Raw genomic sequence first — 15,699 nt, forward strand, 5'->3', positions numbered from 1 at the left:
GTCTTCGTAGAAATAGTCACCAACAAACAATAATAAGTTGATGGTTTGAAATCGACACAATTGTTTCATAACCGTCTCAAGTTAGTCCAACCAAACGGGATCAACTATCTAACCAGCCACCAGCCAACAGAAATAAGGGGGCAAACGTCAACTATATTCAAGCAACAATGCAATAGGGGGGGAATGCTAATAGATTACACATTAAATATTATTTCTTTTCTTGTGATTTATGTTCAAACTAATGAAACATTAACAATGAGGCTATACCAGATCCTAAAAATGTGAAAAATAGTAGGGCAAAACCAAAAAAACATGCCCCTCTCTATAGTGAAAGAAATTAACAAAGAGAGTAGCCTAAGCATATCCAAAAACGCTATGGCAGATATTACATGAGCAAATAACATACAAGACCTTTTGTTGCCTCCAAAATGATTATATGCGGTTTCACGAGGTAAGGAGATTCTGATTAATACAATGATGGAAGTTTTTGTGTCATCTTGCAACATACTCATTCCTTCAACCGTTTATTGGGAATAGACTGGGGCAACCTGAAAGGAGAATTAACAAAACTAAGAATTGACACTTGAAATACACAAAGGAAAACTTAAATTTTTCTTCTGAAGGAAGACAGTGCAAAAGAATGCACATATTTACTGCAACAATGACATTAGCTTATCGCAGATCAGCAGCATATAAATATTAGATCCACCAGTAGTACCTAAACCAAGGATTCAGACAATTCATAACCCAGGTTATTTGAAGACACACGAGTATGCGTGAAAAAAGTAGACAATAAAGATTAAACACCGCACAAAATCCCCAGTCAGGTCCGCATGAGTATGGAAAAACAAGCAAGCACGCATCCAAAACAAATAAACAATGTCAACTTTAACCAATCTGAAAAAGAGAGGGGGGGTGGGGAAGGAGCCCCTTTGCCTTAAGGGTGCTATTAGCATTGGCTACCTTTGGCCGTCCAACCACCCACACTACACAGTCATACAAATGCACACACAACCACCACCCTGGCCTCGAAGGTAGTAATTGATTCTTTGTGGGTGTGATCATGATATTTGGTTCTCAACCTTTCTGTTTCTGGTGTCCCTCCTAGTCAAGGCTGAGAAAGATAATCTGGTTTTTCTTATAAACCAATCCAAAACTGAAATGGACTAGGTCTTAAATTTGGTTACTCAAAACAAATAGTTTACCAACAAATCAGTTTTGAACAATGTAAATTAAACTAACCAAATTTCAAACTGGTTTAGAACCATATTTGATAATTAAATTTAGTAGCAGACTAGCACTAAGGCTTGGTTTGGTAAAGCTTTTCGAAGAGGTACTCAGTGTTTTAAAATATCGGCCATGGCGACGCCATAACGGTATGGCTTGGCGGGATTTGCCTCGCCGCCATACAAACGCCACCGCCAAGGGGTTTTCACGGCGGGCAAAAGGCGGCCGCAATTGCGGTAACGCCATGGCGGACCGCCATGAAAATGGCAAAAATTGCGGGTTTTTTTCGAATTTTTAAAAAAAAAAATCGAGGGTAAATGGGTAAATTAGCAAAACCCTAAATGATACATGTAACCCACTAACCCAGTTTAGCCACTGCAACTCAAAAACGACTCTTCCTCTCTGATTCACGTCCAAAACGGCTTTCTATCTCTGTTCTCTTTCTCTCTTCTGTGTGCCTCCTGTGCCGCCGATCTTCGCCACCGCCTGTCGCCATCCGTCGCCGCTGGTGGACGCCGCCGCTCATCACCACAGTTCCCTCTTTTCTCTGGTTCGTACCAGTTACAGTACATACATTCCTTTTTTTTTCATTTAGTGCACTCACTTCATTATCTCCTTCTATTCCTTCATAAACCTCTCTTCCTCCAACTTGTTTTCCTTTCATTTGTTAGTTTAAAGACATGATGAGACAATGGCTTTGGTCTTTCTCTTAAGTTTTTAGTTTTTTTTTTTAGTTTTTATGTTCTATGTCTTATGTTTATTTCCTACATTTGATATTATATTTGCTGCATTAATTGGATATGACTAGAAAAATGATTACATATATTAGATTTTATAGTATATTATATTTGCAATTTTTTCTGCATGTTTTTTTGTACATATATATGCATTTTTTAGATAATCCGCCATTTCCGCCATTTCCCACAACGCCATCCACCATTATTTTTTATGGCGGATTTTTGGCTCACCGCCATGAGCCGCCATCCGCAATCAGAAACTATGGAGGTGCTTGTGTTTTTTAAAAGCACAAGCTCCTCATTTTGTGTTTGGTAAATCAAAAAAACATGTACTTGTGCTTGCAACTTTTAAAAGATCGTGATACTTTTGAAAGCAACTAGGGTGGAGCTTTTCGAAGTTGCTTGTGCTTTTCAAAATTTAAAAGTCTAATATAACCTCATATATTAACTAATTTTCAAATTTAACGCTTAAATTTATGTCTTTTATAGTATTTTTAAATTTTAAAAGCTATTTTACCAAACATAATTGTTGTTGCTTGTGTTTATTAAAAGTCATTTTTAATTTGATTTAACAAACATAAATGTTACACTCTTTAAAAAGTTATCTTTTAAAAAGCTAGCTTTTATAAACTACTTTTAAAAAGTAAAAACTTCACCAAACTAAGCCTAAGTGTCTATCCGTCCCTTTCTTCTATCAAATCCCAAACATTTCTTTTGTATGGTGGGTGCTCTCCTAGTCCGCAGGAATGAACGTAGCTACATTTGTGATTTAGTTGATGGATGACACACAAGTGCTACTGAAGAGCATAAAAAAATTTGGACATTGGAGGGCATGAATGAGGTGATCATAGAATAGTTACATGGCTGGGAAGAGCTACTCCACTTCAACTTGTGATATATTATGCATAAAAAATTTGGTTATACCTCGGGAACTGAGTTGATAATTGGTTTTTTCAACTTCAAATTTAAATAATAAGACCTGGTTTGGTTTTAAAATTTTCTAGAAATAGCTGCTTTTAGGATGCAGTTTGGTTTGATACACAACAGTGTGAGGAATGATAGCTTTTGAACACACCCCTACCCCTTAGTTGTCCTGATTATTTTCTACCTCTCCACTGATGAGAAAATAGGTATTTTCTACAAAGGAAGGATTCTCAACAGTGTGAGGAATGTTAGCTTTTGAACACACCCCTACCCCTTAGTTGTCCTGATTATTTTCTACCTCCACTGATGAGAAAATAGGTATTTTCTACGAAGGAAGGATTCTCGACAACAAGCTGCTGAGAATTCTCTTGGCTGTTTGGCAGGTAAATGTTTTCCAAAGCTAATCCCTAAGTTTTCAGTATAATATTTCCTTTTGTAGTAGGAACGAAGAGGAATTTCTTGGTAGAGTTGTTACATTTAGAACATGATTGTTTTTTCTTTTGATGTGAAATATAAGTGAATTTCATTCTTTTGACCTTTTGGGTGAGAAATAGCACTTGATGTTCACTAAGTGTCTATGTCCAACAACTTCAACAATATCACCCGAAGAAGTTTCTGTGATGTACACAATTTTGTATATGGCAAAGGCAAAGGATTATGTTGATATTTTCCAATATAATCTTGTTCAATTTATATAATGTTACGTAGAAAGTAAGAATTTTCCTTTAAGACTTGACGTATATAAAGAAGAATACCTCTACTCATTGTGTACATTTGACATCATATGGTATATTATTTATAGGCTATAGAGTTCATAACCAAATAGATGTATTGCAGTGGTGATGTTCATAATGTTCACAAGAAAGTGAAATCAGATTGAATTTCATAATTTCCATCACTTTTATCGCTACCTCAATTGCATTTGCATCCCTCAAAATCATTTCTATTTATGAATTAACCTTTCAACACAAGGAGTTTACCTTGAGCATTTTGCTGTTAGTTTAACCTTAAGTGAGCCCTACTAATTCCCTGAACTAGTCTTAAAACATCTCTAATTTGATTAAAGCTCCAAGTAAGAGCCTCAACCAAACGAAATTAGGGAATTGCACACATAACTCAAGTAAGTGCCTCAGCAGCTACACTAAGCTTTTTAGTTTGACTAGACTTCGGTAGCACTATACTCCAAGTTGGAAACAAAACTCGTTTCCTTTTTACCAACAAAGAAACTCACTCAACTAAATGAAATTAAGGAATTGCACATATAACCCAAGTTACCTGGGGGAACTGGAACGCTTTTCTATTTGCACAATAGTAGCATTAAGTGTAGAGAGCTTTGTCTCAGCATCTGAGGCCTGAAAATCATAGTGAATTAATATGATAATTACACCTACATGTCAAGTTAAGCTATTCATAGATCACCAAGTAGAACTACTTTTTACTGTACCAAAGACAAAAGACCCGGAGGGGAAACAAGAAAAAACCAATTACAAAAAAGAAAGTGTTTAGTCTCAGCAAAACCTTGCAGTACCAATCATTTGAGTTTACAAAGAATCCATGAATATAACCATAGAGCACTCTTAAATTAATTAAACCCAGGACACTAAATAATTTTAAAAAAAAAATTAAAAAAGAACCAGAAGAAACAACAATATAATTTAGAGGCATGAAACAGCAATATTGCTGACATGACTGATAGGGAATACTTGGATAATGGGTAATTAGCAGGGACTGACTACCAAGCCATTACCTTTTAAGTAGGAATTTAAGAGGCCCTGTCTAAGACAGCAGTAGCAGACATGAAGCCAGCTCACTCCCCATTCAGTGATTTAGCCTTCACGTTGATGCTATACAATTCCATAAACTGTGTAATTCTCTATAAAATCACTAGGCATCATCTGGAGTATCTAGTCCATATACCCCTTATCCAAGCATCACCTATTTCCTTAAAACAAACAAGTCAAATCAACAATCAGACACATTAGAAATCCCCACCTCAGAAGCACTTTCTTTGGGTAAGCCATCTTTTCTTTGCTGTTCACTAGACTCCGGAGTAACCTCATCCCACAAGAAACCATTTTCATGTCCAAGAGAAAGCTTGTCAAATTCGCAATCAACAGCTCTACATTGAGGCTCCATATGTGCTACATACTTCTCTGCAATTCCATACACCAAAAATCCATTTATTTCCTTGCTATAAGCTCAAAAGCCTCAAATAGAGAACAAACACCCGCAATAAAGAAAATAACTGTTAAAATCAGTTTTCACATAATAAATAATCAACATCAACCAATACCAAGCAAAGCCAGAGAAGAAATTCCACATGCCCTCGTCATTAAAATGCAAAAAGCACTTTCCTTCTCACCCAAGTTTTGTAACTAATAAGTTCTACCTTAACATACATATGAACAGCAAGTTATAGGGTATAAGGTTTTTTGATAAAAAAAAAAAAAGTTTTAGTGTTTATGTTACACGAAATCTGTATCCACAGATATTCTTTCAATTTTATCTCACTCCAAATTATCCTGAATCCCTCAAAAGGTAAAATTCCATAAATAAGCAAATAATCAACAAAAAGAACCTCCAAGACTGTTCTGCATGCATACACAGTACTGCAAGGACATAGACAAGCACACTCGTCAATAAATGTAACAACTCTTTCAAGAAATTCCTCTTCATTCTACTACCAAAGAAATATTATAATGAAAAATTAGGGATTAGCTTTGAAAAGCATTATACCTGCCAAACAGCGAAGAGCATTCTCAGCAGCTTGTTGTTGAGCATCCTTCCTTGTCCTACCCATACCAACACCAATTTTCTCACCAGTGAAGAGTACCTAAAAACCAAGGAATCATACAATTCATAACCCAGATTATTTGAAGACGCAAGAGTATGAGAAAAGTGGTCAATAAAGATTAACCACCGACCAAAAGACCAAGTGACCTGGCTACTCTGCATGAGTATGGAAAAACAAGCACACATCTAAAACAAATAAACCTAGTTAACTTTAACCAATCTCTGTGTGTGTCTGTGTGAGTGGGTGAGAAGGAGGGGGGGGGGGGGGGGGGGGATTTATCTTCCTACAGTACCTCCAAAACATGCTCCTCTGTAATACATGGGAAAAAATTTGATTATTCTATAAACAGTCTAAGACACAAACTGTATCTTATTTTTAATTCTTTACTTCATTAGTATAGGAGGATTTTCAGAAGGCTACATCACTTACCATAAATCTTCAAAAAAAAAAAAAGAAAAAAAAAAAAAAAGAGTGTCTATGATGCCCATTAAACTTCAGAGTAATATAACAACATCTCTGCAGCTTAAGTAAATAATTAACCAATGCATGTTACATAAACATAACTCGCAAATTAAAAACAACACAAACCATCATATAATCACCAAAAGAGACATTGAGAAACAGAACTTAAGCTGACCTCCACTGAAAACTGCAAGTCTTTGCTGGTGCTTACAATAGACTTAAATTCAACCTAAGAAGAAAAAAGAAAATGATGATAGTTCACTTCAATTATAGAAGAAGAAAAAACATTCTCACTTACATGCAGAAACCAAATGTACCTTAGAGCAACATCGCCTGCCTATTTCTTGTAGCACTCCGATAGCAACAGAAGGTAAAATGTTTAATTTTCCAGCCTCACTCTGAATATCTTTGCCATTAGAAGATGCATGATTTGGGGATATTCCCTCCTCTGCTAAAAAGCTTAGTCAATAACAAAACAAAGGAAGCAATTAAATAGACTGTAGATGAAAATAACATGCTAAATGCAGCCTTTCAAAACAAGCTCCCCCCCCCCCCCCAAAAAAAAAAAAAAACAAAAAACAAAAGTACCTGAACGTATCCCTGTCTAGCCTTTCAAATTATTTAGATAATAATTTGAAAATTCAGCCGACTGACATCAAAATCCCAAAACATTACAAACTTAAGAATAGCAAACTGTAATGATTAATAAACATGTACTACGTAAATGCACAAACCTTCCCCAATGAATATCTATAAATGCAAATACAGATGGAACCTATGCATTATTATTTATTACATTAACATGAAGCACAGATACACCAAATAGTTCCCTGCTGGGAACATAACAAATATGACTAGGTATTTAGATAAGAAAATGATCTAAGAGAAGTTGGATAGCTTGCACTGGATCAATAATAAGAGAGGGGGTTAAAGGGTTAAGAAACCCAATTGCCAAACTCAAATGACTATACATTGGCTTAAGAGATTACAGGTATGGCTCTGTTCACTGTCAAAGTGCATGAGTACAAAAGTAATATTGTGCTTTGCAGTAATCCCTCTGCAAGATGAACCCAAGATTATCCAGGAGGTACAGACTAGAAGCCTAGTCTTCTGCAGTGGGTACCTTAAGAGAAATCCTATGCCTAACTCTTTGGAATCTCAAGCATGTCTTTAACATCCTATCTCATATAATTGGAGCAAACTCTCCCCTATTGCTATAAGATAAAAAAACTTATCAGGTCAATAGCTGATACTGACCTGGGATTATCTTTCATGCACTAACCCATATTTCTCAGATAATTTATAGAAGAAAGCAGGCTAATAAATTTAGTCACAGCTTACCACACTAATCATTGAAGAGAGAGAGAGAGAGAGAGAGATCATTTACACAACAAAAAGATACCTGTCACCTGACTAAATATCTTACGTGGCTAATCTATTCTAGGGTTACAGACCAATATTTTGAAGCTCAAGAAACCATAACAGGACCCCCCATTGAAAGGTTGGTTGTTAGTCAGGTGGCAACTCAGTATATGATATACAATTATATAGAAGCACTTAAAATTGGAACTGAACAAACAGAATACACAGCGGAATAACAGGTTATAAAGATAGCATTTCAGGGAAGCCTGGAGATGAAACAGGTGAAATAGGTGGGGAAAATAAAAAAAGAAAAAGGAGATTGTCTGTATTAATTATTGTATAGTCAAAGGTTAATTGCAGAGAAATGCCATGGCATACAAGTTGCTTAACTAGAACATGATGCTGCTAGCCTACTTTAAATTCAGATTTCAGAACTTGATATTTTCAACCAAAAGATACATCACTAACTACATTAGTCCAGTGTAAAACCCATGTATAATTCCCCTAGTACTGACAGACAAAATAACTCCATTAGGCATTTACACCCAAACACTTCTCATCATATGTGAGACGAATATCGATTAAATTTCAAAGGGATCTCACAGAAACTATCAGGATGTACTTAGAAAAATTAGTAACAAGAAATACCTGAAAGCTGGGACTTTGACAGTGCATTCTGCCTCTGCAAGTCACTCATGGAAAATGCCTGCATGTGAGCAAGCTCGAGACTTCAAATTTTAAAATAGTCCAAAAAATACTTCCAAAAGATTTTCAACTACAAACCTCCTCAGCCTTAAGTTGTGATGCTGGCAAGAGTAAAGCATTGGGCGGTGAAACTACCATACTATGGGAAAATGGTTTCTGTTGAGCCTGATGCTTGTCAGATTTTACTGCATTTGGTTCCTTAAGAGATGCAAAAGGCCGGCTATTTGTATGAGGTCTGCTGCTTATATCATCATCTACCAACCAGCCTCCATGTGACTGTGTTAAAGATGGAGATGGTTGTGAGGGTAGGGGCGGAGGCGGCTTTGACATAAGCGGGGTTTCAACTGAAGTTTGACCTCTTATATCCGGACCATGCCTCATCGTTAATAGTCCTCTTTTCATGTCATGATCACGATCAAGAGAGTTGACGTCATGCCTGACTGGAGGTCCAAGCAAACCAGGTTCTGAGACAAAGGTTGGGAAAGAAAAACATTAAAAGATCGCACATTTTCACGACCACAAACTAAAATTCTAGAGATGTTCCATACTCTGAGACAGAATTGGGGTTCGTGAAGATCCAGGGCCAGCGATATTTGAAATAATACCAGCAGTTGGTTGAGAAGTTTCAGGTCTGAATTCAGCATTGTTAACCAAAGGTCGAGTAACTACATCAACAGAAAGCTTATCATCCTGAAAACACAGGAAATCAAAAGAGCCTAAAAACGTTACATGGACATAAAAATTCTATGGTCTTCAAATTTTGTCAAATGCATAACATAAGAAATTGCCAACAATGATTTAGTATGAAGTTTCAAAACATGTATCATAGACATAGTGCAGAAAAAATAAACGCAATAAACCCAAAAACATTGGAACTTACAGGTTGGCTTAACCTTCGCTCAACTTCTGCACCATTCATTCCTTCGTTGATAGGGCCATTAGAATTACCATTTGGTACATCCTGCCATTCAGTGAGCTTGTTAATAGTTCAGCAACAGCAAGATAAGCATTTGAGAACAGTAAAACCATTCGTATAGCTTATTATAATTACTGAATTCAAAATCACAAATATTCCAAATGATCCAATACCTCAGACATCAGGTAGTTGCTCACATCCGGGGGGTGAGGTAAACTTACAACATCGTCTTCAAAGAAGATTTCAGCGATTCTTTGTAATAAAATCTCATCAAACTCTCTGACCCCAAGTCATAAAAAAGTAAATTAAAAACATATGGGGAAGAATATTGAGTGTATAAAACAGTTGAGCAGTTGAGCATACAACTTACTTAAAAAAGCAACCTCTGACATTACATGCAACATTTCTTGCTACACATAGGACTGGAACAGCACTGGCAGTCTAATAAAGAAATACAGAAATTACTGAAATATTTAAATTCATAATAAAGATAAAGACTTGTATAACAAACATTGTTTCACCAATTTATAAATATTACAAATTTTTTAACCCTAAGAGGGAAGTGCTAGTCACTTTACTAATCTATATATATATATATATTTTTTTTTTTTGGGTGAAAGAAGAATTTCATTAAGATTAGGAGAAGGATAATAAAAGATTGGGATAAGAGTTCCCATATAAAAAGAAAAAAAAAAGATTTATCTATAAAGCATAGCTTTCCAATCTCTAACATGTATGAGAGGGAAAGTCCCCTAGTTCCTACATGTCTAATCCTATCTCAGAACACATGCTTCCTAGAAAATCTGCCATTAAAGATGAGTGCATGACGCTCCAACCATATACTCCAAACCCCTTCTGTGTAATTGTATTTAGTTATTCACTCCCACATTTTGTTTAACCCCTCATTTCCTCCTCCTCCTCCTCCTCCACCACTAGGTATAGCCAAAAACAATTCATTCCTCTACAAGGTAGTGGATATTGCCACCTTTTTTTTTTTTATGTTAGTCCCAATTTGATAAGATTTTGTTGTAGATGTTGTATTGGGAGTAAAATCTCCCAATTAGAAGTGGCATTATCAATTTGGGAGTGGCAAACACTCCACTCCGTAACTAACAGTACCTCGGCTTGGGGAGCATAATATGGAGTAAAGGCAGGAACCACATGAACCCTGGGCTGGTCTTTGTCTTCCCAAACTTTCGATCGATCATCAATCACCATTGCCATTTTAGGATGGCACATACCATCTTGAAAAACATTTAGTAAGGATTTTCGCGAGCCTGCAAATAAATCATTAAGAATATGAAGAACATAAAAAAAGGAACAATTAACCACCATACAAAAAAATAACTGATATAACAAATCGAAGTGGAGAGAAAACAAACATGTTTTCAACTTATTGCTGTATCAAAAATAACAAGATCCCTTAGAAAAATAAATGCTTGGAATTTTAATCATATCTCAAATTAACTTCTACAAAATAATTTGAAAATCTTTATTATGTTTAAAGGTGACAACTGACAAGCATCAAAGGAAGTACAAAACCTTATGAATAATAGAAAGAATACCTGCTTTCACACAAATCACACGATCAAGAATTTGCTTTGAACCTATAAGATGTGCCTCTGGGTCAAGAAGCCTCCACATTTCCAAAGCATAATCCCTTTCAGCCATTGTACAAACATAAACTTCAAACCTCTTGCGTCCTTTTGCAGTTAAATAGCATCTCAAATCTTCCCATGCAGGGCGCAACCTCACGAGTACACTAGTATCACGAATCTATGTGAAGAAAAAAGAAGAATTAAAATTGAAACATATTAAAAGGCTTCCAAACACAAATACACCAGTTAGGTGAATCTCATTGCTGAAAAACCTCTCCTATGGACAAAATCATATGAACAAGTAATGAGTTGCAGTGTTGCACTTAGTACCATACATATAGGAGGAAGGAGAAGGAGAACTCTAAATTGATACAAAATTTATTTATTTGAACATAATAAAAACTGGCAGTGTGAGTTAATTGATACTTTGATAGCTTAAGGAACCTCACTGTACACATTCATAAATAATGCAGTCACAAAAACACAAGAACCAACATCCAAATCTGCAGGGAATAGTGATTAACAATATTAAAAATTAAGTCATTAACACAGACACCACATTAAACATTCTTCATCATCCATATTTCATATTCATAACATTGTTTTGTATATATTAGCCTTAAGTATGCTGTCTTACTTTGTATTAGAATAAAAAATACAATAAAAAATTTAAAAAGTAACAATAATCATTTTTATTTAATTGAACGTATACAAATGCATCATTATTTGTCATATAATGGACATGTGTCAAAATGTTAGAAACTAATAGAGTAAGCTAGAAGGGGAGTCTTGGAACAACGGTCGAGTTGTCTTCATGTGACCTCAAAGTTACGGGTTCAAGCCGTGAAAACAGCAACTAATGTTATTATCAGGTTAGGATGCGTACGTGACCTTTTGGGTGCAGCCCATCCCTTGCCGCACCCCGCGTTAATGCGAGATGCTTCTGCACAAGACTGCCTCTTTTTTATTTTTAATAGAGTAAACTAGGATGACAGATACATATGTAACTATAACAATTAATGTAGAATCCCTAGCCTGGCTTGCTGCCCAAGCCACTGACTGCAATGGTGTATAAGCACAAGAGTGTGCAATGTGTCATTTAGATCATTAAGACAAGAATATTCAGAGATCTCTCACTCGGTCACTCTTATACCTACTCTCTCTGTTCCCCTCTACATTTCTGTTTCTCTCAGATTCCTATTAGACACAGTACCCAACTAGTATGTCTGTACTTCATTAATTAAATCTTGCAGCGACCTTTATATTTTGGCTACTTTATTTAACTCGAAGTTTCTATGTAACTCAAACTTTCTATGCAACAAAAGCAATACAAAGCTGATTTTACTTATGCAAGCCATCGCAAGGCAAATGAAGCTGCTATCATTAATACATGTCAATAAAACATACAAGCAAAAGAAAACAAATGGTGGAGACATAAATAAGATTCTTGTTCTTGCTCATAATTGCCACTTAAAGTACTCATATGGAACAATCTGCCTCTACTCTTTTCTGTTATTTCATGTTCTCTGTATTTCTGATTCTCACATCTCTCCCTACCCCTCACAGTTCAATTTCTTTTCTCAAATTATCTGAGGAAACTAAGATGCATAACTAGTACAGAAATTGAGATTTTATAGAAATAAACAAAATATAATCTCTGTATATATCAAACAGTATCAGTTACAATTTCATAAGATTGATTTTCACATTTACCTTTATTTCATTATTATTTCCTTATTTGATTAGGATTAGGATTCCCCTATTACTATAAATAGGATTCCCCTATTACTATAAATAGGATCAGTGTCTTACCTCTTGTAGGTTATAACGACCAACAAAATCATATATTCACTCTTCTCTCTCCTATCTAACACCCACAATGTTAAACCTATCCTATGGTTGTTGATGGGTCACCTACAAATATCTAGTCCTATAAAATTCATGCTCCAAATATCCAGTCATGGGCGTGAACACATCCTGCCCACTGCTATGGCCATAATAGCCTTTCTAAGGCAAGGCAAGTTTCACCCCTCGATCTAGCTTATGGGGTAGAGTCAAACATAGCCTGATCAAATATACTGACTCTAACTATAGGGGTTGTTATGTGACTCAATCACTCAAACAAACAGGATGTGAGAACACAAGCACAAAGCATGACTATCAAAAACACTGGTTCTATAAAGATTCACACAGATAACTTAACTGCTCCATCTGTCTCTACTGTCTTTTCAATAGGTTATATACATTCTTATTTCCCAATCAACTAAATTCCCAAAAATCAACAAATTATTGGTCAAACTTAACCTCCCTAAAAAAGCTTTCCCAATAATAAACCTCGAACTTAAACCCATTGGCTCAACAATTAGCACTCCCCATCCATTACTAGCTCTCAATAAAGTATAATGCAGCAAACTAAATTAACAATGACAAAAAAAGGGGAAATTTTTTGCAAGTAAACAAATATATTTTTTTATATTATACCTCAGGGTTGATGCGAGTGAGGACAATGTTCTTTTCTGGCAACCTCACAATTGGGCGAATACGTTTCTCATGGTTCTCAGACAAGGCAGGCACCTCCTCCATCTGCACCTTGTAAACCCTCCCATTATCCATGACAGAATCATTCTCCGCATACTGCTTCAGCAGCAGGCGGTCCTCAAGGCATCGCTTGAGCTCTGCAGACATCCCCTGAACCTTCAATGGATCTGTCTCCCGCAAGAGCCACCCACGCAGGGCGTCAATCCTGTCCTCGAACGACTTCATCGTGTTGGCAACTATAAGAGTCTCATCCAAATCAAACACGATCGCGAGGCACCTCATGTTCAGCATCCCCAAACACGCATTGTACAAACCTTTGGGCACGGCATAGCACCAGAAGCACGGGAACTTCTTCCTCTTACTTGGCATCGCCACCAGGTGAATCTCCTCCTCTCCGGCCAGCACCACCGCAGTCTGAATCCACAATCAGCACAAAAACTAAATTAATTAAATCACAAATAGCATAGCTTCAAATTGCGAAGCACCTTACAGTTACGCCAAAACTCAACCTCAAAAATAGAAATCAGAAATAAACTCCCCCTAAACTATAATCTAACTTATCGACTAATCAGAATCAGCTTTAAAATTGAAATCAAATGCGGCAATTGTCGCAGCGGCGGAGATTATAACCAAAGCATTAAATGATAGTAGTTTTTCTCTAGTACCATCAGTTCATAGAAGCAACTGGCATGAAGGTTGGTTAAGTGTGGCTGCTCCACGGGGAGTGAGGACTCAAGCTTGCATCGAACGGCGAACGCGGAAATGGTTTGGAGCACCGAAAGCGGAGGGCAACGCTCGCTCTTCGGTGACATGTGGCGGATTCGAATCTCGTCGTTTGGGAACCGGAAATTCGGGAACGTTGGAACCGAAACGACGTCGAGTTCACCCAAACGCATGTCCGCGTTATAAACCTCGGTTCTGAACCCTAAACGGCTCATTTTCCTATTCTGCTATGTAACTATGTTGCCGAGTTTTAATTTTTCCGGAGGCAAAAGAAACGACGACACGATGATGAAAAACGGCAACGGCGTGAGGAATACGATAATGTTCAGAGAATGAGAGTGTCGTTTAGAATTGCAGACGGCATTTTCCGGTGTCGTTTTAGGCTTCTTCTCATGTCGCCCGCTGGCGCGCGCAGTTGCACACTCTCCCTCTGTCCCTCTCTTACTCTGTTTTACAGTCTCGGAGGTCGTAGCTCCTTTTTTTCTTTCCCTTGTTTTCCTCTCTCTCTCTCTCTCTCTCTCTCTTTCTCTCTCTCTCTCCTTATGTTTCTCGTTTGTTTTTTCTCTCTCTACCAAGCCTACGTTTTTGAAAGTCTGACAGCGCTTCGATATTTATAGGGAAACGGTGGGGGGTTTCAGTTGTACAGGAAACGTGGGTGTTGGATAAATTACTAGCGTGCCCCTAGCTTGTGCTCTTGGGACTTGGGAGATGCTAAGGTTACGCAGGTGGGAGGGATTACGATACTATTTTGGACACGGTGGCTTAGCATCCGCCTTTGATTAATAATATACGAGCCTATCAATGGTCAACACGCGCGTGTTTTGATTTTCTAATGGGAAAGTGGGTGAGTGAGCTTTTTATTCGTTGCTTAAATGATACCAAGAAAATTTTTGTTGTATTATTTTTTTTTTTTTTTTGGTTACGAAAATGTGCTGCGTTTTAAGATAGTATGGAGATAATTTTAAATATAGGTCTGATTTGTATTTTAAAAATTTTAAAAATTAAAGTTTATAAATTAGAGGATCAAATTATGTAACTTTATAAATCGAAAGGTCGGTTTTGTGTAAGTTCATAAATCAGATGATTAATTTTGTATTTTAAAAATTTTTAAAAATTAAAATTTATAAATTGAAGAGTCAAATTTATGTAAGTTCATAAATAAGAGAATTAATTTTGTATTTTAAAAATTTTAAAAAGTTAAACTTTACAAATCAGAGAATCAGATTTGTGATCTCTATATAAAAAAAACACACCAAATTTCATATATTGTTGAAAAATACTACTATAAGGTTTTGTAGGGTATAAGTTATGATGCACGGACACGATATTACATGGGATATGCCGACACACATTTCAAAATTTTATAGGACATAGGGACACATATACATATTAAATATAAAGTATTTTTTAGATAAATCATACTGATATTTTGATATTTTATTGATATTAAAACATAAATTAATTTTTTAATTATTTTTTAGACTAAATCACCAAAAATAACCGTGAAAGATTGATTCGCTGACAAAAGTAACCATAAAAGATCATAACTCTTCATATGTTCACAAATGCTTAGATCTGTTTGACAAAAATAACCACGTACACAAGCCATACTCTCATAGCTTTGATTTCACCTTTAATCTTCTTCTCAACCTTCATGGCCATGTTAACATTCCTCTCCCTATGGTCTATTGGAGTAATTGTTTATTGGCTATT

The 15,699-nt window shown here is 36.3% G+C and overlaps 1 protein-coding gene across 2 annotated transcripts; it reads right to left on the reverse strand.

The window, feature by feature from the left end:
- Positions 1-154: 154 nt before the first annotated feature.
- On the reverse strand, positions 155-14,573 carry CPL2 (carboxyl-terminal domain (ctd) phosphatase-like 2). 2 transcript variants are annotated; one of them, XR_015881173.1, is made up of 16 exons: positions 13,929-14,573; positions 13,207-13,677; positions 10,693-10,903; positions 10,247-10,404; positions 9,498-9,568; positions 9,301-9,406; positions 9,092-9,172; positions 8,760-8,901; positions 8,290-8,675; positions 8,155-8,212; positions 6,462-6,592; positions 6,320-6,373; positions 5,625-5,721; positions 4,636-5,041; positions 4,164-4,240; positions 155-548 (listed from the first exon to the last, which is right to left on the reverse strand). XR_015881173.1 is itself a non-coding variant. In XM_016342987.3 (16 exons), the coding sequence occupies exons 1-16, from the start codon at positions 14,199-14,201 to the stop codon at positions 509-511; spliced, it is 2,517 nt and encodes an 838-aa protein (XP_016198473.1). In that variant the 5' UTR covers positions 14,202-14,573; the 3' UTR covers positions 155-508. The 2 variants fall into 2 exon arrangements, 1 of the variants encoding a protein (XP_016198473.1); XM_016342987.3 differs by having other exon boundaries at positions 4,881-5,041.
- Between the last annotated feature and the right edge of the window lie 1,126 nt (positions 14,574-15,699).

Source organism: Arachis ipaensis, chromosome B4, assembly GCF_059453495.1.
Source record: "Arachis ipaensis isolate K30076 ecotype BB chromosome B4, ASM5945349v1, whole genome shotgun sequence".
Classification (NCBI taxonomy): Eukaryota; Viridiplantae; Streptophyta; class Magnoliopsida; order Fabales; family Fabaceae; genus Arachis; species Arachis ipaensis.